At 34.3% G+C, this 23372-nt stretch overlaps 2 protein-coding genes across 4 annotated transcripts; one reads left to right on the forward strand and one right to left on the reverse strand.

The window, feature by feature from the left end:
• The first annotated feature begins 590 nt into the window (after positions 1–590).
• Positions 591–3790, forward strand: LOC140008305 (uncharacterized). Its single transcript, XM_072052215.1, has 6 exons — positions 591–1017; positions 1557–1633; positions 2148–2213; positions 2416–2490; positions 2575–2649; positions 3193–3790. Exons 1-6 carry the CDS (start codon positions 696–698, stop codon positions 3580–3582), a joined length of 1005 nt encoding a protein of 334 aa, XP_071908316.1. The 5' UTR covers positions 591–695; the 3' UTR covers positions 3583–3790.
• A 1285-nt stretch (positions 3791–5075) lies between these two features.
• On the reverse strand, positions 5076–14597 carry LOC140008304 (phosphatidylinositol 4-phosphate 5-kinase 9-like). Of its 3 annotated transcripts, none has more exons than XM_072052213.1 (9): positions 14300–14597; positions 11419–12751; positions 10051–10218; positions 9187–9352; positions 8603–8713; positions 7873–8060; positions 6999–7156; positions 5939–6101; positions 5076–5596 (listed from the first exon to the last, which is right to left on the reverse strand). In XM_072052213.1, the coding sequence occupies exons 2-9, from the start codon at positions 12672–12674 to the stop codon at positions 5317–5319; spliced, it is 2490 nt and encodes an 829-aa protein (XP_071908314.1). In that variant the 5' UTR covers positions 12675–12751; positions 14300–14597; the 3' UTR covers positions 5076–5316. The 3 variants fall into 3 exon arrangements, with proteins under 3 accessions (XP_071908314.1, XP_071908315.1, XP_071908313.1); XM_072052214.1 differs by having other exon boundaries at positions 5076–5593; positions 11419–12788; XM_072052212.1 differs by having other exon boundaries at positions 11419–12788.
• Between the last annotated feature and the right edge of the window lie 8775 nt (positions 14598–23372).

Here is a 23372-nt window from a genome sequence, read left to right on the forward strand (position 1 = left end):
TTCCTTCCCCATTTTTTGAGTTAACAAAGGATATGATTTGCAAGAAAAACCCTGTTTTGCCAACTCTTAAAATGTTTGTTTGACAATTCTGTACTTTTTATCCTTGGAGCTTTTAAAGCATTATTTGGAGCGAAAATGAGTTAGTCAGACAGGTGTCATTCGTTTTAGCAGAAAATGAAAAATTAATAGAACATATTTGTGACTGGCTTGCCGACTTAGGAATGAAAATGTTATTCACTGGACACATAGTATAGTAGTACGCATTCATTTACACGTATAAGCAAAATGTGCATGAAAGAAAATTATGTACATCTTAAAATTTTGTATAATTATAATTTCGAAGATAAAATGCTGTATTAATGTTCTGAAAAACGCATTATTGTACGTCCATCATCAATTTGATTGTTTATTCTACAACTCTAACTTTGTGAATTTTTTTTTTTTTTTTTTTAATTCGAAAGAGATTCTATGGTCTCATAAAGAGGAGGGGAATGTTGTGAGTTGGTAGACTACCAACTTTTGGGCCTCAGCCTCTTTTAAATTTTGATCAAAACCGGCCCAAACGATAGACAAATCAAGAGCCGGGTGGCCAACCCGATTTCCATATACTGGTGGTTCCTAAAATTCCCGCACGCTGTTAAACCCTTGAGTTGAGCTATCCAAATTTTGGGTCGCTCCGGCAGTGCAGAAGAGCGATGGATAGAGAATGGGGTTCGAAGCCAGGCAGCGGAGGCGCTGCCTCCGCCCAGAATGAGGCCATTGACCGGCGAGAACGGCTGCGACGACTTGCCCTCGAGACTATCGACCTTGCAAAAGATCCCTATTTTATGCGCAATCATCTGGGCAGCTACGAGTGCAAGCTGTGTTTGACGCTACACAACAATGAGGGGAACTATTTGGCTCACACGCAAGGGAAACGCCACCAGACTAATTTGGCTAAAAGAGCCGCTCGCGAAGCCAAGGAGGCTCCTGCTCAACCCCAGCCTCACAAGCGCAAAATTGCACTTAAAAAATCCGGTAAGAATATAGTGTACTAATTCAATCTTTGAATTTTGTTTGGAACCAATTTTTGCTGTTGATTTAGAATGTTTGGCTAATTAGTATGACTTGTAATTGGAGAGCTTAAAATGAGGACTTTTAGGGTTTTGTAGGTAGGCTTTTTCAGCAGCTAAAATACTTTGTTAGTCCATTTGAAAAAAAAAAAACACTGTCGGTGATTGTTTTTCTCCTCCTAGACTTACAAATATAAGTGATTTTCTGAATGCATAAAAATTACTTCCAGGAATTGCTATTTCTAATAGTAGGTTCTCTTGGAGGCTTTGTGATTTTATAACGTTGGGTTTGATTTTTAGTAATAAAACGTATCTAAACTTATATTTAGGACCTTCAGATTTGATCGTTCATGTGCTATCTAGTTTGTGCTTTTTACCTGCTAATGTGTAATGCATGATCTGAGTTTTCACAACTAGTTCAGTAAGTCATTACTTATTTACTCCTCCTCCCCATAGAAAACATGTTTATGGACTTCAATTTCGTAACTTTCTGCGTTGTTTTAGTTAAAATTGGCAGGCCTGGATATCGAGTGACAAAGCAATTTGATCCAGAGACAAAACAAAGGTCACTTCTCTTCCAGGTGAGGAAATACTTTTCTGTGCTTGTTATGATAGGGTTCTCATCTCAATGTTGAGTTTAGCTCTTAGCTGTTCTAGTCCATTTACTCTCTCTCTCTCTCTCTCTCTCTCTCGATTGGGGGAATACCATATTAGCAAAGTAAGCATGGAGCTATAACAGAAAAAGGGTGCATCTAGAGCAGGAGTGTTAAACAAACCTTATAATATGAATCAATAATTGAATGTGTTTTGGTTCTCATGTATTCACTCATCAGAATGTCAAGTATAAGCTATTAATCTAGAGATATTTTCTTCTGTTTTCTGGTTCTCCCCTTTTATTTTCTTTTACTACCTTCTGAACTCATTTATTTTGTTTTTTTTCTATCGATAGAAACTAGCTAGTGGTCCTTTTGGCTAAGGATGTTATTTGCAATTTAATTGTCACTCAAAAACCTATTATAGACCTTCTTCTCTTTTCAAGGTGATTTTGGGATTGATATTGTGACCAGATCAGCTCAATGTTTCTGTTGTTTTCAGATTGAGTATCCTGAGATTGAAGACAACACAAAGCCAAGGCACCGTTTTATGTCATCCTTTGAGCAGGTACCCTATATCTTTGCACAAGTTTCATGCCCAGAGTACTGGCCTTTGAGACATAATGTCTTCTTCTTTGGTTGATTTTTGTGCCTTAATAGTCCATTCAAAAAAAATGAAATGGCAAAATTTAGTTGCTTTTTTGGAAAAGTTTCTGAAGTTAACATAAGATGCTAATTTTTTGTGTTTTCTTTTTTGATCTGATTTGCAGAAAATCCAACCTTTTGACAAAAGATATCAGTTTCTTCTATTTGCGGCTGAACCTTATGAAATCATTGCTTTCAAGGTAATTTGATCACAAGAACTTGATGCTTAAAAATGCATTAATGCTGGCTCAGTAATGGATTTTGACTCTGAATTCATTTTGCAGGTTCCTAGCACGGAGATTGATAAATCAACTCCCAAGTTCTTCTCACACTGGGATCAAGACTCTAAAATGTTTACGGTATGAATTAAATCTTCCTTCTGCTGTGCCTTGCAATGGATGTCCTTGATTCTTTCCTTTTTCTTTTGTTCATCCATGTAACTATTGGTGAGACCAATTCTGTTTGATATTCATATCCATGAGAGCGGTCTTGGCATCTCTTAGCTAGGGTGTGGAATAGGCTGGCACCATCTAGAGAAGTCTCAGTGAAAGCTTTTCAGTTGAAATCTTGTCACCTAGATAATTAGGCTGGATAAGCATTTTCTTTCTTTTATGAAGCATGTGGTATTTAAAGCTATTTTTTTTCACCTCAATGTCCACTGCTTTGATACAGGGTAATACTGTCAAACTAGGCCTTTTCAAGTTGAGTAGTGGCTGGAGTCTTATCGAGAATATTTGCCCAATAGATAATTCCTTCTTTCATATCTTAGATATGTTAGATGCTTCTTAAAAATTCCTATCTGACCAAAGCTTATATCCCTGTTTAGTCTTGCGTTCTATTCCTTAATATTGGAATTTGTGGAGTTTTGTCTGATGATCATCCTCTCGTGAAATGATGTACAGCTCCAGCTATATTTCAAGTCAAAGCCTCCTGAAGCAAATAAACCTCAATCTGCTTCTGCAGCCAATGGGACAGCGGCTCCTGCTGCTCCACCTAGGCCTGCGCCGCCTCCACCTCAAGCTCCACCACCACCTCCACCACCTCAGGGACTCCCTCCGGCAGCTCCATCAGGGAATATTCCAAGAGGTCCACCTTCTATATCTGGTTCCGTTCCCCCTCCGCCACCTATAGCAAATGGTTCTATGCCTCCTGGTGGAACTTTGCCTGCTCCACCACCCCCAATTGGCAGTGGTGCAATGGCTAATTTTACTCCTGGTACACAAATGGGAAGACCGCCAATGGCGCCTCCACAAGGCTTTCAAGGGCCACCTCCACCACCGAATATGGGTTGATGGGTTTTTTCTCCACTTCAGATCACAACGTCAAAGGGAAGATGAAATAGTTCTTTGTATCAAATATGAATTTAGTGCCTTGTATTGAGCTGATTTCTTGCTGCATGGGAAAAAATTTGAGCTTAAATGTTGAAAGTCTAAAAAATTAGGGAGACTTCCGGAATTATGGAGTGAATATCAATAGGAATCTGAAATTATTAGATAACCATTTCCATTGTTTTTCTCGAGTTGTTTTCTCAATGTTAATTTGGCGCGCTTTCTGGATTCTTCTGAGAATAAATCCTGGCTGAGTGATATTAACACGACCCCGCAACACCGGTTAGCCTGTGCTTGTGCAATTGTCACCTTATGTCCTATGCAGCCTGCACAATCAAGGTTCATCCAAAAGAAATACAATCTCGACTGTATAAAACCTCTTGTGGTGTTAAAGCCTCACTTGGTTCTGATTAATTTTGCTGATTAAAATAACCTTTTAAAGACTCTTTCTTGGGTAAGCCATTTCGGTTAATCAGGAGATGATTTATACAGAATGTGCTGTTTCAAACATCTTGCATGTATATTTATTGTAATCTTGTCATGATAATGTTTAATGGCTTATTTTTCACATTAGAAAGTGAACACAACATTAAAAACTCCCTCTCAAGACGTCTACGAACAAGGGTGTATCCAGCAAGTGCTTTGTTCAGATCAGAGCAGAAAGGGAAAATTCTGCACTACTATGATGACTGTACCATATTCTTCATTTCTTAACTTACTGATTGTATTGAATTAATAATATTACAGCCTAACCAAATGAGCCAAAGGGGCATTGGTATGGTGGGAAAGTTCCAGCGAGAATACAAAGTGAACCTACTTCAGAAGCGCCATCACATCTACTCGCGGAATGCCATATCAAATAGTGACCCGAACGCAGCCACCGCAAAGCGAGCAACAAACCACCCAATTTTATGTAATATCTTTTAAGCAAGCACCTTTCCCTGGATTACGGGCTGACAATTGCATTTGCACACTTTCAAGTCTAGACACCAACACAACCAACTCTCAATAGAGGAGTTGGCCACCATCAAGCGTGCCACTAATTGCCACAGGTGTGGCTCTCCAAATCTAAACGGGTGTGTAGTGCACCCGTATGGTCCGATGCTTGTACAAAACATGACACCACCACCACAACATACAAAACATGACAGACTTTCTCATTTTTTGATACTTGTACCGAAAAATTGTGCTAGTGTTACATCCGTTCCGCGTCTTTTCCACATTGCAATTGTAGGAACCGCTAATCCCCTCTGCTCGCTCCCTCGTGTAGTTAACTTATTTCTTCGTACCTTAACACCCATTAGTCGCATGATTGACACCATCTTGCATACAGATCAAGGGTGCTAGAACTGAATGAATTTCAGATGCCCTTTTCAAGGAACGCTCCTCTTAAGAGGAACAAACACGACTAAAATTATGGGGCTGGACGAAAGTTCGTTCAGCAGCTGTAGAACAGATTTGTCAAGAGAAGCATTTTTCATTGAACAAGAGATGTATCACCGTGGGAATAAATTCTAAATACATACAGCACTGGACGTAATCTTCAAGCAATCAACAACCACAGATTGGAAAAATCGCAAACAAGGAAAGAGCTAGACTTCAAAACGTTCCACTATTGTTTGCGCTGTATCATGTTGTCAAGGCAATGAGAGGACCAATTCCACCAGCAGGAAAAGACCAATTCCGGGCCTAAATTTTCTAATTTGCTACTGTATTTGGAGGGAACACCTTCTGAATAAATTCCAGGAACCTCTGGGAATAGAAAGTAGGATCCACGGCAGATATGGAAATGGAATCAAACTGGATAGACTTGTATGCATGTTCTATCTTCTTGGTTATGTTGTACTCTTGTAATATGTCAATGATGCCCAGATACAAAACAACATCATAAGCCTCGTGAAATATCTGGTTATCATCATTTCCCGGAGTATGCTCTGCTCTTGCAGGCATATTAACTCCAAGCTGGATCTGGAGTCTGCTAAGCATCAGACAGAAGCAAAAGATATCACTAGCAAAGCAAAGCTCCACATAAAATGCAGCACAAAAATCTGCATTTACTGTAGTTACTAGTTTGTAAGCCCAAGTTTCTTTATTTATCACCTAAATTATTATGAGAAGTTACATATCAAATATACCAGAAAAAGCAAGTTAATTCAGTTCTATCTAGAACAAGTATGGGAGTCTAGAATTAGGAGGTTCTGCAAGGATTATAGGAGCACATTCTTTTTCCCTTTGATAATGACATCCAGTTTAATGGGCTTTATAAGAATTGAGAATGGAAAACTAAATTAAACTTCAATTACACAGATGAAAGAACTACCTTGCTGTACCGGGAAGGAGAAGATCCACTTCCTCATTGCCAGTTGCAGACGATGTCCGTAATCTGCTACCTCTAATATGGGAACCCACGACAACACCATTGTCATCACCACCACGAGGGACCAGTATGAGGCCTTGTGGAGATATTTCGTCCTCCATAGCCTCTGTGGTGGAAAGAGAAGAGCATCTTAAAGTCAATCAATAATGGGGTTTGCAACCAGTCATAGAAGTACAAGGACAGTGTATCAGCACAAGTTTGTTATTCACTAATGCATTTTTATGAGTATTAAAGCATTCAAAGTTGCCTTTGTTTCGAAAACCTCTACAGTAGAAGGTTTTTCAAATACAATGCTACAATAAAGTTTTTGAAAAACACCCGATCCACACGGACCCCTAGATACAAACATTGTTGACAACAATGCTAGTCCACAATGAGTTGAAACAAAATTTTCCTCTTTCAGAAAGGGAGTCCTGTGGTATTGATTCTGACTGAGGCAAAAGTAAGCACTACACAGAACTGGGCCCAAAGACACGTGTATAAATATGGGATTTACCCAAATTTCTCAAAAGTCCAATGGTTTCGCAAGCAAAACATGCTACTGGTAATTTGAAGAATCCTTTCATCAAGGAGTTGATGACCTCAAGTCAGAAGCCACCTTGGTGCAACTGAACTGTTGTGGCAGCAAGGTGACAGGTTATAGTACCCATCTGCAATATTCAGCCCATAAATGGGCACAAGAAGGTGCATTTGAACATCACCAGTACCCTCAAATTAGCAAATTATATCCAGTTTCATGAATATGGATTGCATCTTCAACCGGTAGCTTAAAAGATGGTTAAGAAGCCGAAAGTCATATTAACACCAACAACCCACCCCCACCCCTCCTCCCCAAAAAAAAAAGGCTCTGAAAGAAAATGGTCTCTTTTCTCTACTTCTGGCTGCTCTGCAGAATTCATACATAATTACACCCACAAATACTTGTGGTTTTTATGCCCAATAAATGGTTATGTTAGTTGAAGTACAAGTTTACAATACCTGTTTATTGAGGTAGGAAGCATACCTTCTTCTGCAACAATTTCCAGTCCATCTGCCGTCATCCGTCTGCTGGTCGACATGAGAGATCTTAGGTGTTGAGGAGCTCGGTAGTGAACCCCCAGCAAAAGGCTATAATCCATTATGTGCTGTGATTCCAGAAATTTGCTATCAATTTCAATCTGCCTGCATATAGAACCCTATGGAATGATAAAATTGCAAAAAAAGATGTGGCACTATCGACCAGTCTTATTTATTACTAACAAAATCACTTCTGCTTGTGCTCCCACCACAGAAGAAAATGAAGCTGTTCAACTAGAAGAATAATTTAATAAATGACATAGTGGTGGATTAAAACCCATAGTTCAACAGTAGCAGCAAAAGTAATAGGTTAGCTAATTAATGAGGCTCTTGAGACCAGATGAGATCAATCCGATTTATGTAGTAGTCATAGAGCAGAAGAAGAAGAACTCAATAGTATGCCCGTAATTAAGGAATTAAAGACAAAAATGATCTTCAAAAGCATGAGGTCACGAACTTTAAAAGATTATGTAGACAATATACAGCCTAGAGAATAAAATAACAGACACAAGAAGAAGAGCTACTGCAAAATGGCACAGACGTCACTAGATTTCTCAGCTCTTTGAGATGGAACTTCTGAAGAGCCAATGCATAATTGGTATGACAACTAAATAGGCTGTGAAAATTGAATTTGTTACAACAAAGTAGACAAAAGCCTGATAAGACATTTCCCCTTTATAGCTTTGCAATTTCTTTACATTCTCCTTTCAGGATGAGCATTTTAGACATAAACCAAGAGAAATGGGAGAGAAAAAGAAAAAGTAACAACAAAAATTTCAGTCCTATGAAGAAAGGAAATGAATCTTTTGCATATCACTTACGTCAGAAGGGATTCACGCCATGAAGGTTCTAAAAAAAAGCAATAGTTCAAGTCCAGATCTTTAAGTATTGTGTTCTCATCAATTTCAACCTTGTCTGCTGAACGTCCCAATGAAGAACCTTTTAGATCAAACCTTCTATGGATCCTGAGCTCTGTGCAAAACATATTCCCCATTACAACAAAGCGAAACTGCGACACAAAAATAAAAAATGATTAGTCCTCCCTATTAGCATAAAGCACTGGATCCTGACAACTTGTCATAACTCAGAATTCAGTAGACTGGTAAAGGAAACAATATTCCCTACCTAATAGTGGGAACAGGGTGGTGTTGAAGGAGGCCTACATGCAGACTTTCCAGGGCATTCAGCGAGAACATTTTGCTTCCTGGAAAGTGCTTGGATGGTTTCTTCTAATGTTCTCAAACAGTTTTTAAGTGCAGATTGATGTTTATTAAAAAAAAAAAATTTTTTTGAGAGAATGGCAATGCTACACTATTGAAAAATGAAAGAGCAAAGGCAATTTGGTAAACTAATCAAGCAATGTTGCTTTGGGTACATAGATCAAACAGGAACTGGGATGTGATATTTCAGTTCTTTCAAAGGGTCATCAATGTGGAATTTTTCTAGTTTAATAGATGTCCAAAACCAATGCCTCATAAACAAGTGCTATGTGGTTTCACAGTGACAGAAGGAAGAAAAGAAAAAGATTTCATAATCAATGGTGTTGATTACCTTTTGACCACTAGAAGGCTTTATCCTGTGAAGGCCAAAAAACTTGGTGATCAGTGTGTTCTCATATTTTTGCACATGGTGATGATAGGATGGGAGCATCCTCAGAAGCACCTGCAGGTGGAAATTTTGATCAGCGAAAATTTAGCTAACTCAAATGAATCATTTCCACATCAAATAAGTTTCAGGTACTAGTCAGTCAACATGGAAGGACTCATAAGCACATACTTGGCCATTATAATAGTCAAGAATTTGAAACCCTGAAATTTGGCAATGGATTAATAAAGTTCCACTATCTTGGAAAACTCTCAAGGAAATATTTCAAACTATCATGACTTCTCCTCTCCATTGGCAAGTATTAGTAAAAACATAGCAAGAATTTGCATTCTACAATTGACATTATATATCTAATTATGCTACCTAGACTCAATTTTCAATTTCTTCCTCACCCTTCAACCACCCACACCTCAATCAAACAACATTCCAAACAGGAAGAAGAGCTACCAAAACAATTTCAACAAATCAAAACACAAAACAAAGATTTAAAACAGCATGCAAGTGAATCAGGTCAGATCTAGATGGCAAACCTTCACTTCTGACTTCCGTAATGTCTTAATCATAAAACGATCATCTTGAGAGAGGAAAAACACACTACCACTTTTCCCAGGAGAAGAAAGTTCCCGAAGGGCATCATTTCCACAAATGGACATCATATAGTCTGCAGCATCAATCTTAAACATCTCCCTCAGATTCCTACAAAGGGAGACAAGCCATCTGAGTTCCTAAAGGAATACAAGCAAAACTAAAACAGATAACTCAGTTCTAAATAATGCTACAACTTCTAATATACTATCAATGACTCAGATAAACAGAACAGAATCGCCAAACGTGGCATGAGGTAGTTTACTCGTCCATCAAACTGATAGACAGAATTTTGAAATTGTTCAGTTCTCTTTATTTTTTTCCATTTTGAAGTGGAGTAGAGTATACAGACATCATACACACAACTATCTGAAAGGGTAAACAGCCATACAGTCCGACATTTACTTTACAGTCACTATCAAGCATAAATTTGATGCATAGACACTCAGACACTTGCAAGTATTTCACAACTAAGGAACAAAAGAACACTGGTAAAAAGACTTGAAGTGAAGTAGAGTATACAGACATCATACACACAACTATCTGAAAGGGTAAACAGCCATACAGTCAGACATTTACTTTACATCAAGCATAAATTTGATGCATAGACACTATATCAGACACTTGCAAGTATTTCACAACTAAGGAACAAAAGAACACTGGTAAAAAGACTGAAAAAGCATTCCAGATCATTTCATAATGAGATCTAGATAAAATTGCAAAAGAAGGGACATTCAAAGTGTCAAAACAAATTAAAGATGAGAAATGTGCAACCACTTCAAGCAGATCCCAGTGGATAGGCAACGAACCTGAATACCATTGGACAATAATCTTTCCACTTGAAATCCTCTGACTGGTGCGGTGGTGTCAACTGTGACCCCACCTTTGGAAAATTCATCCAGAAGCTGGCACGGGTGCCAAAATCAGAAGCTCGCACTTCTCGTCTTTGAATGGGCGTAATCTTTCCCACTGTATATCTGGCAAAATTCCAATAAACATTCAAGTATAATTACACATTAGGGGAACAAGACACAAATTCTAAAGATTGGAGCAAAAAGTTTGACAAGTTGATGCCTTGCTGGTGAGAATGGATATCTTTGCTATGATATGTAGACAAGGAATGTCATACACCTAACAATGACTCCACTACCAAAGAGAAAACTATAGCTTTTATGAAGGAAGCCATCAACTTTCAGTCTAAACAACCAAAATAGAAAATCTGCAGGTGTGTAAGGTACATCAATATATTTTTGAATCCAAAGCCTTCATGTCTGCAACAATCCATACTCACTCAAACGCCAGCATTCCTCATCCAACCATGAAATAGAAACAAGAAAGATTGAAAGGTAATTATGATGCATTCTTATTTGTTTTCTCTAAGTGAAACATAATTAATGCTAGAAAAGACATAGCAAAAGACAGAGAGATGTCACCTAATGAAGTATTAACAATTTTACTCTTCTAATCTCTAACTATTTCACCTCTCTTTTTGTCTAAATTTACAGATCCAGTAAAACTTGTTAGATTGATATAATTGTCCAACTCATAAATTTCAAAACAACAATACCCAAGCTTAACAAAGAAAAAGCATAATGTTGATACAATCTTCAATTTACAAAAGATGACTTTTTCAGTTTGCATATGAACAATACCATAATTTAAGAAATAAATTCCGAGTTCTCTACATCTGATAACAGTAACTTATCCAGGTTTCAACAAACTAGAGAAAATAACCCCTTCGAAATTTCCAAGAATGCAAAATTGATATATGAAATGATTTCCAATCTCGTGTTATCCAATCTCGTGTTATTTGATGGTATAGATAGCAAATGCATCAGTTATAAGCTGAAAAACATTATCAGAACTATTAACTGTAAGGCAACCATTGATCAGCAGAAAGAAAAGAAGCATGGACAATTTTCCTTTTGTTCTTGAGAAGGGGTAAGCATGACGACAACAGCAGATACCAAACTTGTTTCAGACTAAAATCTCTTGCAAGCCAGCATATGGACAAATAATGCATGGTATTTCTCTTGATTTTGTTTTCTGCCTTAAGTTTGTTGAGAACCACATTTCTTTTACAGAAGTCTCGAGAACTTAAAACAAAATAAAGATTCACTAAAGTAATAACTCCGATAAAACTTTCACGTATTAAGTTGTCAAGAGGCTTAGCATACCTGATGCCAAGCTGCAGACTAAGCATTAGATCATAGCTCCTGTGCCCTTTAATTATTGTTTCACCCACTCTCTTCATCTCCCTTGCAAGTTTCTTTTGTCGCCTTCGCACTCTTTTGGATGATGGTGAAAAGCTGTCATTAATTACAAGTTCACTGATTAAGACACCTTGCATGTATTCTCGTTCCAAGATCGGAGAATTTCTATCATCCTCATATTCTCTGCCATCCAGAGAAAAATCATAACCAATAACTTTCTCAATTGCCACCTCAAGGCTCCAACGTCTTTCCAAAGAAACATTTGTGGAGCGAGACTGCTCTAGATTCAGCAGGTTTCCATTGGCAGATTTATAAGATGAATTCCGACAAGATCCTTGGTTCCCACCAACTTTGACTACCCCCAGATCAACAGAAGAAGTATGGTGAATATGTGAAACCTGGTTTTGTTTACTTAAATCTGGAAGCAACCCTCGTTTTCTTAAAGCATTAAGGTACATTTCCTGACCAGCAGGAAGTCTACCGCCTTTTGGATAAAATGCTCCTTTTCCATCCTTCAGACCTCGAGTCCAGGTCCCAATATAGCAGCCTCCATCACTCCATGTGTATATCCCAAACCCATGCATCATACCATTCAACCAGTTTCCCTCATAAGAGTCCCCATTGGTCCAGGTTAGAGTTCCTTTCCCTGACATATTTCCTCCTTTAAGATTCCCCAAGTACACATTTCCATTAGCCCATGTGTACTTGCCAGGTCCTTCTGGACTTCCCTGAATCCAAGCTCCTTCAAATACATCTCCATTGGGATATACTTGATGCCCTAAACCGTGTTTAAGGCTCAGGCGCCAACGCCCCTTATAGGTGATCTTACCACGTCCAGTATATGTTCCTGTGCCATGCATATAACCACCTGAAAAATCACCTTCGTAAACAGCACCAGAAGGCCATTGAAGCTTTCCATATCCATGCCTCATCCCACATCTCCATTCACCCTCATATTTGCAGCCCTCTGACCATATATATTTACCTGAGCCCTCAGGTACACTACTGAGCAAGGAGCCAGAGTATGATTCTCCATTTGGCAGTAAGAGCTCTCCAACCGTAAAGGAAGGGTTCTCAGAAGTTGTATGAGAAACTTCCCCATTTGCCAATTTTAATGAGCGATTACTTTCACCAAGCGACGAGCCATTAAGAGATAATGTCCTGTCTGATAAAGAATGTGCCCCTTCAACGCCGTCAACTGTGGCCACAGGGCCAGACATGCATAATTTCAAAAGGCGCCAAGTCCTGTACTAGCAGAATGGTACCCAAAGCCTTATCATCAGCTAATTCCGCGCATCTAACACAAAAATTTACACAATCCAGGATGATTTGATCTGTCAGAGGAGAGAGAGCAATTAAAGCACCATAGTATTTCAAAGCTGCTAGCTTTAATGGTCACGAAGCCACAAACATAAAACCCACTTAGAGGTAATGGTTCGAGTCCATGATCAACATAGGAAAAGTGAAGATAGGAAATGATAACTTGTGTAATTTTGTAGATCTTCTGTATCCTAATGTATTAGCAAAGTTTGGAAGCCAACTTTGCCATTGCTTTTCACTCGCGGGATGTAAAGTGTATACAACCAAATTGATATATCTATGTCTGAAGCCATTATGAAAGGTTTGTAGTGAAATTCAAGATGAAAAGCAATACGTTATGGCATTTCCCAAGACAAATTCTTTAAGTGTATAGGCAGAAGGTATCAACACTGACATTCATGAGTCATCCTCCTTGAGTATTGTCTCATACAGGCTTTAAAACCAAGTTTCCACATGCAGTGATTCTCATACAGTTTCCAGTTTTCCACTATATCAATTAGAAACATTCAGAACTGCAGCAGCTATTACACAAACACCTGATGTGATGTCTTCCCTCTACTGGTAACCACGGAAATTCCCACAAATTTGACTATCATGATAAAAAAAAAAAAAAAAAATCACCTCTGCAAGCCCAAAGCGCAACCTCTACTTTCGCATAATTAATGAGGTCATATTGCTTGCAATCCCCTAATAACTCCAGCCAATCACCAGCTAACAAGTACTTTTGAGAGGACAAGTCAAATCCCCATTGAACTAAACCTCAATGAGCATCTTAAAGCACACATTTCTTTAATTATAAGAAATTCCAGATCAAGCTCTTGACACTTGCCAAAGCATTTCTTCTTTCCTATTTGAACAGCTTCAAGCACCTCACAACCAATGAAAGTCGAGAAATATCCCCAGTGACTTCGCAAATAGAACAATTTGTTTAAATATCTTGGTTATAAGATTTTAATTCAACCTCCTATATCTTGTCGGACTTTCTCCTCGATGCATTTAAATTATTTTTATACCAAGAAATCCATTTTGTTTTCGTACGAATAAGTAAATAAGTTCCGGATTACCGTGATCACTTGCAAGAAAAATTTTTTTATAGTTCTTCATGTTTGACATACAAGTCAAACTATTGAAAAAAAAAATTTTAAAACAAAGTGAGAAAATAAATCTTCGGTAACGTCCTTCATCCATATACACTAATTATAGAGTCGTCGTCACCTTTTATCAGCAGCATTTTTTTTCCCTGCGAAATTTCAGAGAATACAGGAACCACAAGCAATAAAATGCACATACTACTTACTGCCTCCATTGTTTCAAACAACAAAATAAAAAACCACTTAACCACGAACAAAAAGGGGAAAAAAAAAGGTCCATACAAATGATTAGGCAAAAAAAAAAAAAAAAACAACGTCGCAGTTTCGAATATTTACTAATACAGAGCCACAACTCGCAGGATAAAGCAAAAACTGAAATGTACTTAGCGTATATAACCATCATATAAGGGAGAGAAAGAGTGAGAAGAGAGTACCTGAAAAGCAGACAAAAAGGAGAGGGGAATTGAGGGTGGAAGTCGAGGATGATGACGTCCAGCTGCTTTTCAGTTTCTCTGTGTTCTGCCTTTTGGACTGGGGGGGATTTCACGGCTCTCTTTCTGAAGAAGACTGATGAAAAGAGAGAAAAGGCAAATCAAAATGGATCGAATCCCCAAGTGGTAAACGACCTGCGACTGCGAAGGCTATAAAATATACACACAAAAATCTCCTCCAAGACGAAGAAGGGAGACTTGTTTGTGGCTATCCACTTACCATACATGCTACTGTACTACTAGTCTTTTAACTACCGTTGCTTGATTTCATTTGACATTTCACATTTGCATCCTTGCGCGTCAATTTTTGTGGAGTCGCTTTCAAGCGTGATGCCAGCAAGATATTTGTTGAGCTAGAATGAGAGATTGATGACCATTAAATGACTGTTATGCCCTTTATTTTTTTAAAAATTTTTAATTTTACTTTCTGTTTTTTGTCTTTTTTTTCATTTTGTTTGATTTTTCTCCATTATTTTCTTGCCTTGTGAAGTTAATCTAAAACACTTTGGAAATTTGGTTAATAAATCAAATACATAATCATATCTTAAGCTAAGATATAGCAATTATTTTCCATGCCTTTCATTTATACCTTATTCTGAAGATTTATACATATTCCATATGGGGCTGTTGCTTATGGCAATTTTCTTTGCTTCTCCTTTTGTTCCAATAAATTGGTTAACTTGGATTAATCATCCTCTGATATGCAAAAGCTGAGATATTCAAAAGACACCTTAACCGCTCTACCCTAATTGTAAAATTTTCTTTTTTGACATATTTCACATGAGACCTTTCTTTTCTTTTCTTTTCCCCCTCCCGTGATATTTTTGATTAACTTCTTGATTAGGCGTTTTATCGAACATGACAATATAAAGGATAAAAATCCCCTTGTGTATGATATGGAAATAAAATAATCCCTGCGTCTGGATAGGAGAAGATTATTTTAAATATTATTTGAAATAATTATTGTAACGCTTTTTGTGATGTAATATATATGAGATAAAAAACTGTATTGAAACAAATAATTTGGAGCCTTTCATGCAATTATTGCACCGTATTTTTTTCTAACAAAACAATGGAATTACGGTTAAGTATATAAAAATTGACTTGCCCTCTCTCCAATTTAATACTAGTAACTTGGCATCCACCAATTAGAGTCTTCGAGGTGGTAATCGGCGAGCCCGGGTGAATAATTTTGTGAAGGACAGCGGACAGCTATTTTATTATTCCGACAGAGACGCTTGGGTCCACGATGTAAAAGTTAATTAGTGATAAGTGCTTAGGTGCCCTTAAGCATCCTACAAAATTGCACGAATTTAAAACTTGTGTACGCCCATAGGAGGACAAGAAACAAAGTTCATATGATATAACAACCTAATCCAATGACAAATAATTCTGTACCTTTCCGAGGCAATGCCAAAACTTTCCTGCTTTTAAGTTGCATTAAGAATATGAGAACATTATTAATCAAATAAACGACTAGTTGCACTAGTTGATAACTAAATCAGCACTACTTTAGTGGGGATTAGATGGTAGGATTAGGCATTGACAGCCAGGTCTATTCTCATTAAAAAGGTGCAATTTGCAAGAATGCGGAATAGTATTTAAGTTTAACGGCCAGAGAGCAGAGACCTGACATCTGCACCACAATAGCCGTAACTTTTTTGCGTCTGAATTTGAAAACAAAAAAGTTGATTCGCTTTTTTTGGTAAACCAATATGGCGTCGAGGCATTTGACGTAGTTGATAATCGTCTCCAAATAAACTACGCCATTTGAAGGTAGCTGCATTAATTGGCATAAAGATGCTGGGAGCATTTTACGTAGTTCAGGAAGTTATCGTATCGATAGAAAAAAAAAAAAAAAAAAAGAGAGAATTCGATATTATATCCTCTTCATTCACGCATATTCTTTGCGTGCTTGGGTAGATTTGATGTAATTGACAAATTAAACCTATTACAAATTGACCCGTACAAAAGTTTCGCAATCAAATCTTACCTGCATTTGGCACCCAGTCATCTTTGTGAATCCATATTAAAATCAAAGTATCCCAACATTACACTTGACATACAGAGATCCAACATTAGTAGATCTTTCCAATTTCAAACTAGTTTTTGTTTTGATTACTTCCATTTTAGTTATTTCCTGCTCTCTCTTTTTTAATGCATATAAGTCTGGATGGACTTGGCTCCAATCACCATTATCATAGGTCAAGACATATTCTCGAAATCATAAACCACGACCTTTTACAAGAAAATGATCTATCCTTACCAACCAATTTAAATTTTGTTGAATTTCCTAGTTTATTCTTTATAATAGTGCTTTTTCCAACTAAGAACTTTGGCTTTGTTTGACAAAAAAAATTGTTACGTTTTTCATAAACACATTTTTCAATTAATTTTTTACCTTCGAGTTTTGACACTCAAACGTCTAAGCAGCATGAGCACCGTACCGTGTCAGCCAGATGGAAGCATTTTAGAGCAGCCTTTAGGTTTTCTAATCCTCGCTGCCACTTACAAGATTAGATTAGTTGTGCGTTCATGAATTTGTTAAACTACTCCTATCAAAGCATCATCAATCTAATGGCTCCTCGCGTTGACTGGAACCCGATTGCCGCCCTAGCAGAACCCATATTTTTAATTTGTTGTGGCATCTGAGAGATGTTCTAAAGTTGTGACTGCAAATAATTTAGCTGGTTTATATCCTTTTCTCCGAACATTTAGTAGACGAATTTAATGAATTGAAGTTCACCTAAATTAAATATGATGTGATACGGAAAGGTCCCCCTTTTCAAAAATATCGGGCATCTAACACTTTCAAGAGCTGCCACCAATTATATCATCATACTTATGTTTTATGGACCAAAATAATAAGCAGATGTTGCTTAACATATAGTATATGAGGTTTGATTACTTCAATTCTTTCCATGCCCTTGAGTACACTAATTCTATATCAACTTGCCGATCCAAATAAGATGCTCAAGACATTATATGATACCCTAAACTATAGGTGACAAACACATCCATTTAACTAAATTTATCCATATCCGTTCATGAATATATAGATATGGATATTTTAAATTTTTACATACGGGTATAATAAGTTATCCAACAATATCTGTTTATTAAATGAATATTATTGGGTAGTCCATGAAATCTAATTAATCCATTTAGAATTGTCTTCCTCAAAACCTCCTCTCTTTTCCCACCCTTTTTTTTTTTTAGATTTTTCATGTTGTCATAATGTTAACTACTTTTGTTTCATTATTATTATTATTATTATTTGTTGGTTTTATTTTCTCTTAGTTTGTTAACTTGCTCATTTTTCATCATTATCAATTTATGATAAGTTTTAGCCTCTTTTCCTACCTTTCCAAAATGAAATTTTAAGTTTACATACAAAAAAATACTAGAGATTCAAACTTTTTGGATTAAGCTTTTATGTTAATTTTTACAGTACTTAGTTCAAATTTTTATATTTTTATTGTTCAATTATTAAATAGTATGCAATTTTGCGACATAGAGTACAGATGAGAAAAAAATTAGTAATTAGGTTTATTGCGTATTAAAAGTAAATATTTAAAACTAGTGATGGGTGCAAAGGGTGGTATAAATTGATAACTTAGTTTGCAAAAATGAGTTTATAAAAAGTTAAAATAAATGGGTTATAAATGGGTAATTGGGTTACCCAATTCATTTTTTGACTTACTTATTTATATCCATATAATTAAATGGGTATAAATTGGTTAACTCACTTATACTCATTACCCATTTTAACCAATTCAAACCCGTTCAAATCACTCATTTTAACACCTCTACTCTAAACTAGTTTTTTTAACTACTCATACAAAAATTTCTCGCATCAGCTCTAGCTCAGTTTGAACTACTAATTTCTAATGTAATTGTAGAGGCAGTAAGCCTTCATTTTTCATGTACGTAAAACCATATATATTTAATATTTAGAGGTGCCAGTATGCATTACGGGCTATCACGTATCAGTTTTCTCGTGGGGGTCGTATCAACTGCAATGCGTTTCCATTCACGTAAACCAAAAAAGACAGTAAAAGAAAAGCCTTTTAGCTCGACCGCGATTCACAATTCGATTTTGCTCGACAATTCATTTGGTTCAGGAGTGTTTTTCATCTTAATCTTTGCCCAAGTATTGGTCGGTTACATAACTCCTTGTCGAACACAAGTTAATTGATTTTGTATCTCATGTAATACAGCGAAAACGATCCATCAAGAATAAATTGAATGGAAAGATCTTTTTTTTTTTGCCCCCGATTGAGAAATAATTGTCGGTAAATTATTAATTAGCTTGTTAATTAAGCTAATCATTTCCTGGTGGTTGTCATTCCGCAGCCGACCTTTTGCACCGCCTCTCAATTTATAACATTTCACCCTTTTCTTCGTCTCTAAAATATTCACATATTCACGCCACCCAAGATGTATGTGAGATGATCCATTTTTTTAATAAATTTTGATGATCCATTTTATAAGTCTTAGATTGCAGGCTGGTTTCTTTGTCCGATCAAATTTTTTACAGTACTACCATTTTTCAGAAAATACAAAGACGAATTGTAGGGTTACGGTTTTGACTTAATGGTACATGATTTTCGTCGTTTTCCCAAGTCAACAACATTTGTATTCGTTTCACCAATGATATTACCTTCCTCACGTTTGGATTGTATTTTTTTTTATGATTTTTCATGAAAAAATTACTATAGCGATTTGATGTATGTGAAGAAAAAAGATAATAGGGAAATGTGATCACGGAAAACGATGTAATTTTCTTACAGAAAATGACAATCCAAACAGGGCTTCGTTTGATGATGTCTTGATGAAGTTTTGCATTGATTAGATTAGATTGGGCAAGACAGCTAATTTAAAGGGGGAAAAAGTGTTGGACGGGTGCTTCTTTGCATCAGGCCTCCTTCTTCTGGTCATAGCTTCAAGACTTGGAAGTGCATGCACCCCATGAAATTTTTTTTGGGTATTTCTGGATCTTTGATGCCGAACGTATTCCGAACTACAATTGGAAAAAACACATGGCAAGTCATGTAAACAGATTTGATTAATTCAATTACGACTCCATATTTTAATATCTCGTGTGGAATTTAACTGAAAAAAGAAACAATCTTGACTTGGAAGATGGCCATTTCGTACTTCCACTATCGGCTCTCACTCGTTGCGAGAAAGAATGCATCACAATTGGATAACAGTTGAGAATCAAAGAAAAGAACCACTCATCAGTTGTGACGGAAGAAAATGGAGCCGCTCAAGAGTCCGACTATTGCTGCATATTTTCTTCACCATCTGTCTGCCACCAACCGCAGCTATGTCTATTAACGAGTCAAATAAAATCGAATATTTGGTGTTCAAATTCTGTTTGTTTTGTGTATAATTTATATGAACAAGATTTGAGTTTGACCCAAATATTAAGGAATTATAAATATTGTTCGAATTCGATTCGTTTATTTATATAAATATTCGAGTTTGAACTTGAACTCGACTCGTTAAACTATACAAATCGAATTTGATCTCGAACTCAAATTTGATTTTAAAGATGATTTAATTATATTTTTAATAAATAATATTCAACATTTTAAACTCATTATTTTTAAATGCATAATCTCGCACGTAATTAATCACAAGATTCAATTCATAATAAAAGCATATATTAATATAGAAGACGGTGTGGCTAAACTAATAATGCCATTAAAAAGAAAGAATCAGCTCTACATTGTCTGTAAACTCTAAATTACAGACTCAAATAACGTTTCACACGAACAGGGACATAAGATTCAAAAAAAAAAAAAAGGATTCAAGTACAAAATTCATGAAGATCCGTATTATTGCTCTCGAGTGTGAATATATAAACTTACATTTTTTTGAACGTTCAGAAATCAACAGCTATTTGACGATGGGGTTGTTACAAAAATTAACCGGCAGATAGAAACACATACGTATGGAAAGAGTTTCCCTTTTCCCCTAAGAAAAGAAAAGAAAAGAAGTTTGTTTTATCTCGCCTTTTAAAATATAGGGTGTGTTTGGATCCCTTGTTTTTGGGGTTGTTTTTGAAAAACTGTTTTTCACATTCCAAATGCTACAGTAAATGTGTATTTCTAAAACAACTCCAAAAACACCATATCCAAATATTATATCAAAAACAACTACATATGTATATTTCAATTTGTACATTTCAATTATGTATATTATATATATAAATATATATTATATTATATTAATATAAATTGAAATATACAAATTGAAAATTATATATATTATATATTATATAAATATTTATATAAATTAATATTATACATAATATAATATAATATACATAATATGTAATATTGTATACATAAATGTGTAAATATTTATACATATTATATTATGTACATTATATTATAATATATACATTATTAATGTATAATATTATTATGTACATTATTGTGTATAATAATGTATAATAGTGTTACGTATAATATATAATAGACATAATATGTAATAATGTAATAATGTATATTATATATAACATATTATATTATGTATATTATATTATATATATACAATATTATGTATATTATACAAATTGAAAATTATAAATTATAAATTTAAATATTATATATTATATGAATATTTATATAATGAAATATACAATAAATATTACAAATTGAAATATTATATAAACACCATATTTATAATATTATAATATTTACAATTAATATTAATGTATATTATATATTTTAAATATTTATTTATTTATTTATACATATTATAAATATTTTTATATAGTTATATGAATATTATATATTATATAAATTATATATAATATAACATATATTATATATTATATATATTATACATTTATATAAATGTTCATTTATACATAATATATATTAATGTATATTTATTTATAATATACATTTATATTATGTATTATATATAATATAATGCTTTTATAATACATTTATACATTTCTATTAATATACATAATATTAATTTTATATTTATACATAATATTAATACATTTTGTACATTTATATTAATTATATTAATACATTTATACTTAATACTAATATATATTAATAAAATTATAATTTATACATTTATATAATATTCATTTGTAATTTATACATTTATAATAATATAGACTTATACGTTTATAAATATATTTATATTATGTATTATATATAATATAATACATTTATATATTTTATATAAATACATAAATATATTTATTTATAAATATTTATAAATGTATTATAAATGCATAAATGTATATTTATATAAAAATATAAAAAATTATAATTTATACATTTATATAATATTCATTTGTAATTTATACATTTATAATAATATAGACTTATACGTTTATAAATATATTTATATTATGTATTATATATAATATAATACATTTATATATTTTATATAAATACATAAATATATTTATTTATAAATATTTATAAATGTATTATAAATGCATAAACGTATATTTATATAAAAATATAAAAATTATAATTTATAATTTATAATTTATACATTTATATAATATTCATTTATAATTTATACATTTACAATAATATACACTTATACATTTATAAATACATTTATATTATGTATTATATATAATATAATAAATTTATAATACATTTATATATTTTATATAAATATATTTATTTATAAATGTATTATAAATGCATAAATGTATATTTATATAAAAATATAAAAATTATAAATTATAAATTGTAATTTATACATTTATATAATATTCATTTATAATTTATACATTTATAATAATATACACTTATATATTTATAAATATATGTATATTATGTATTATATATAATATAATACATTTATAATACATTTATATATTTTTTAGCAAATATATAAATATATTTATTTATAAATATTTATAAATGTATTATAAATTATAAAAATATCCAAAAATATGTTTTAAAAATACCTCTAAAAATAATCCAAAAAACATCTACAGTAAAAGTTTTTCATATAGTTTTTGAAAAACAACTCCAAAAACAACTAATCCAAACGGAGTTGTATTTCAAAAACGAAATGCTACAGTGCTGTTTTTAAAAAACAACCCCAAAAACAGCTAATCCAAACGGAGCCATATATTTTTGGAGTTTTATAGTGCAATTTTTAATTTGTTATTTGGATCCGTAATATTCATTCTTTAAATATGTTCTTTGATAGCTGTATACGTACGATGATATATATAACTTCTGTCATTAGTATAAATTTTTAATAAGTTTTATAAAGAAAGAAAAGATATATATATATATATATATATATATATATTTAAGATAACATCAAAACGCTTGGCTTTCAATTTCAGATAGAGACGGTTTGGTTAATTAAATTTCAGACCTTTAAATTAACGTTAGTGTGCTAGAGGGTCAATTTAACATCTTTTTCAAAAAAAAATAAATAAATTAACATGATCGACTGCTATATGTAATCCGCCGTTCTTTAAGCCGTTGAAGCTCGTCAGCGATCACATACTTTATTGGCACCGATAGTTTAGCCCAAATATGATGATGACCACTGGGAACAGCCCACCTGGCACGCTGTTATCTTTTCCATTGTCTTCCCATTGCAATTTGACTCCGTGAGTTACTTTTGTTTGCCTTCATATGTTAAGGTTGAAATTCCTACTTCTATGAGTTTTGGCCTCCTAATCAAATATAGTAATACATTTGGGCTCTACATTCATGAACTATGGCGCTTCATTTCATCAGAGAGTAAATACAAGAGTTGACAATTTATCACCTAGTTTCCAAATCGCGTAGTCGTGTCTCGTGTGTGGGTGTGTCAGCGGGAGAGATTGTTACATGTTCTTTTGGGCTCAAGTGGACTCAAACAATTACATTGGGCCAGAAGAGAGACGCCAAAATTTCTGTGCATGTCCGGCCCAACGGTGAATTCTACTGGCCCATAAGTGAATCTTTGAGCCGCTAGACTGAAACGGGTCGGATCCGGGCCGTTAAACCCTCTG

The sequence above is a fragment of the Coffea arabica genome, chromosome 6c (genome assembly GCF_036785885.1).
Source record: "Coffea arabica cultivar ET-39 chromosome 6c, Coffea Arabica ET-39 HiFi, whole genome shotgun sequence".
Taxonomy (NCBI): Eukaryota; Viridiplantae; Streptophyta; class Magnoliopsida; order Gentianales; family Rubiaceae; genus Coffea; species Coffea arabica.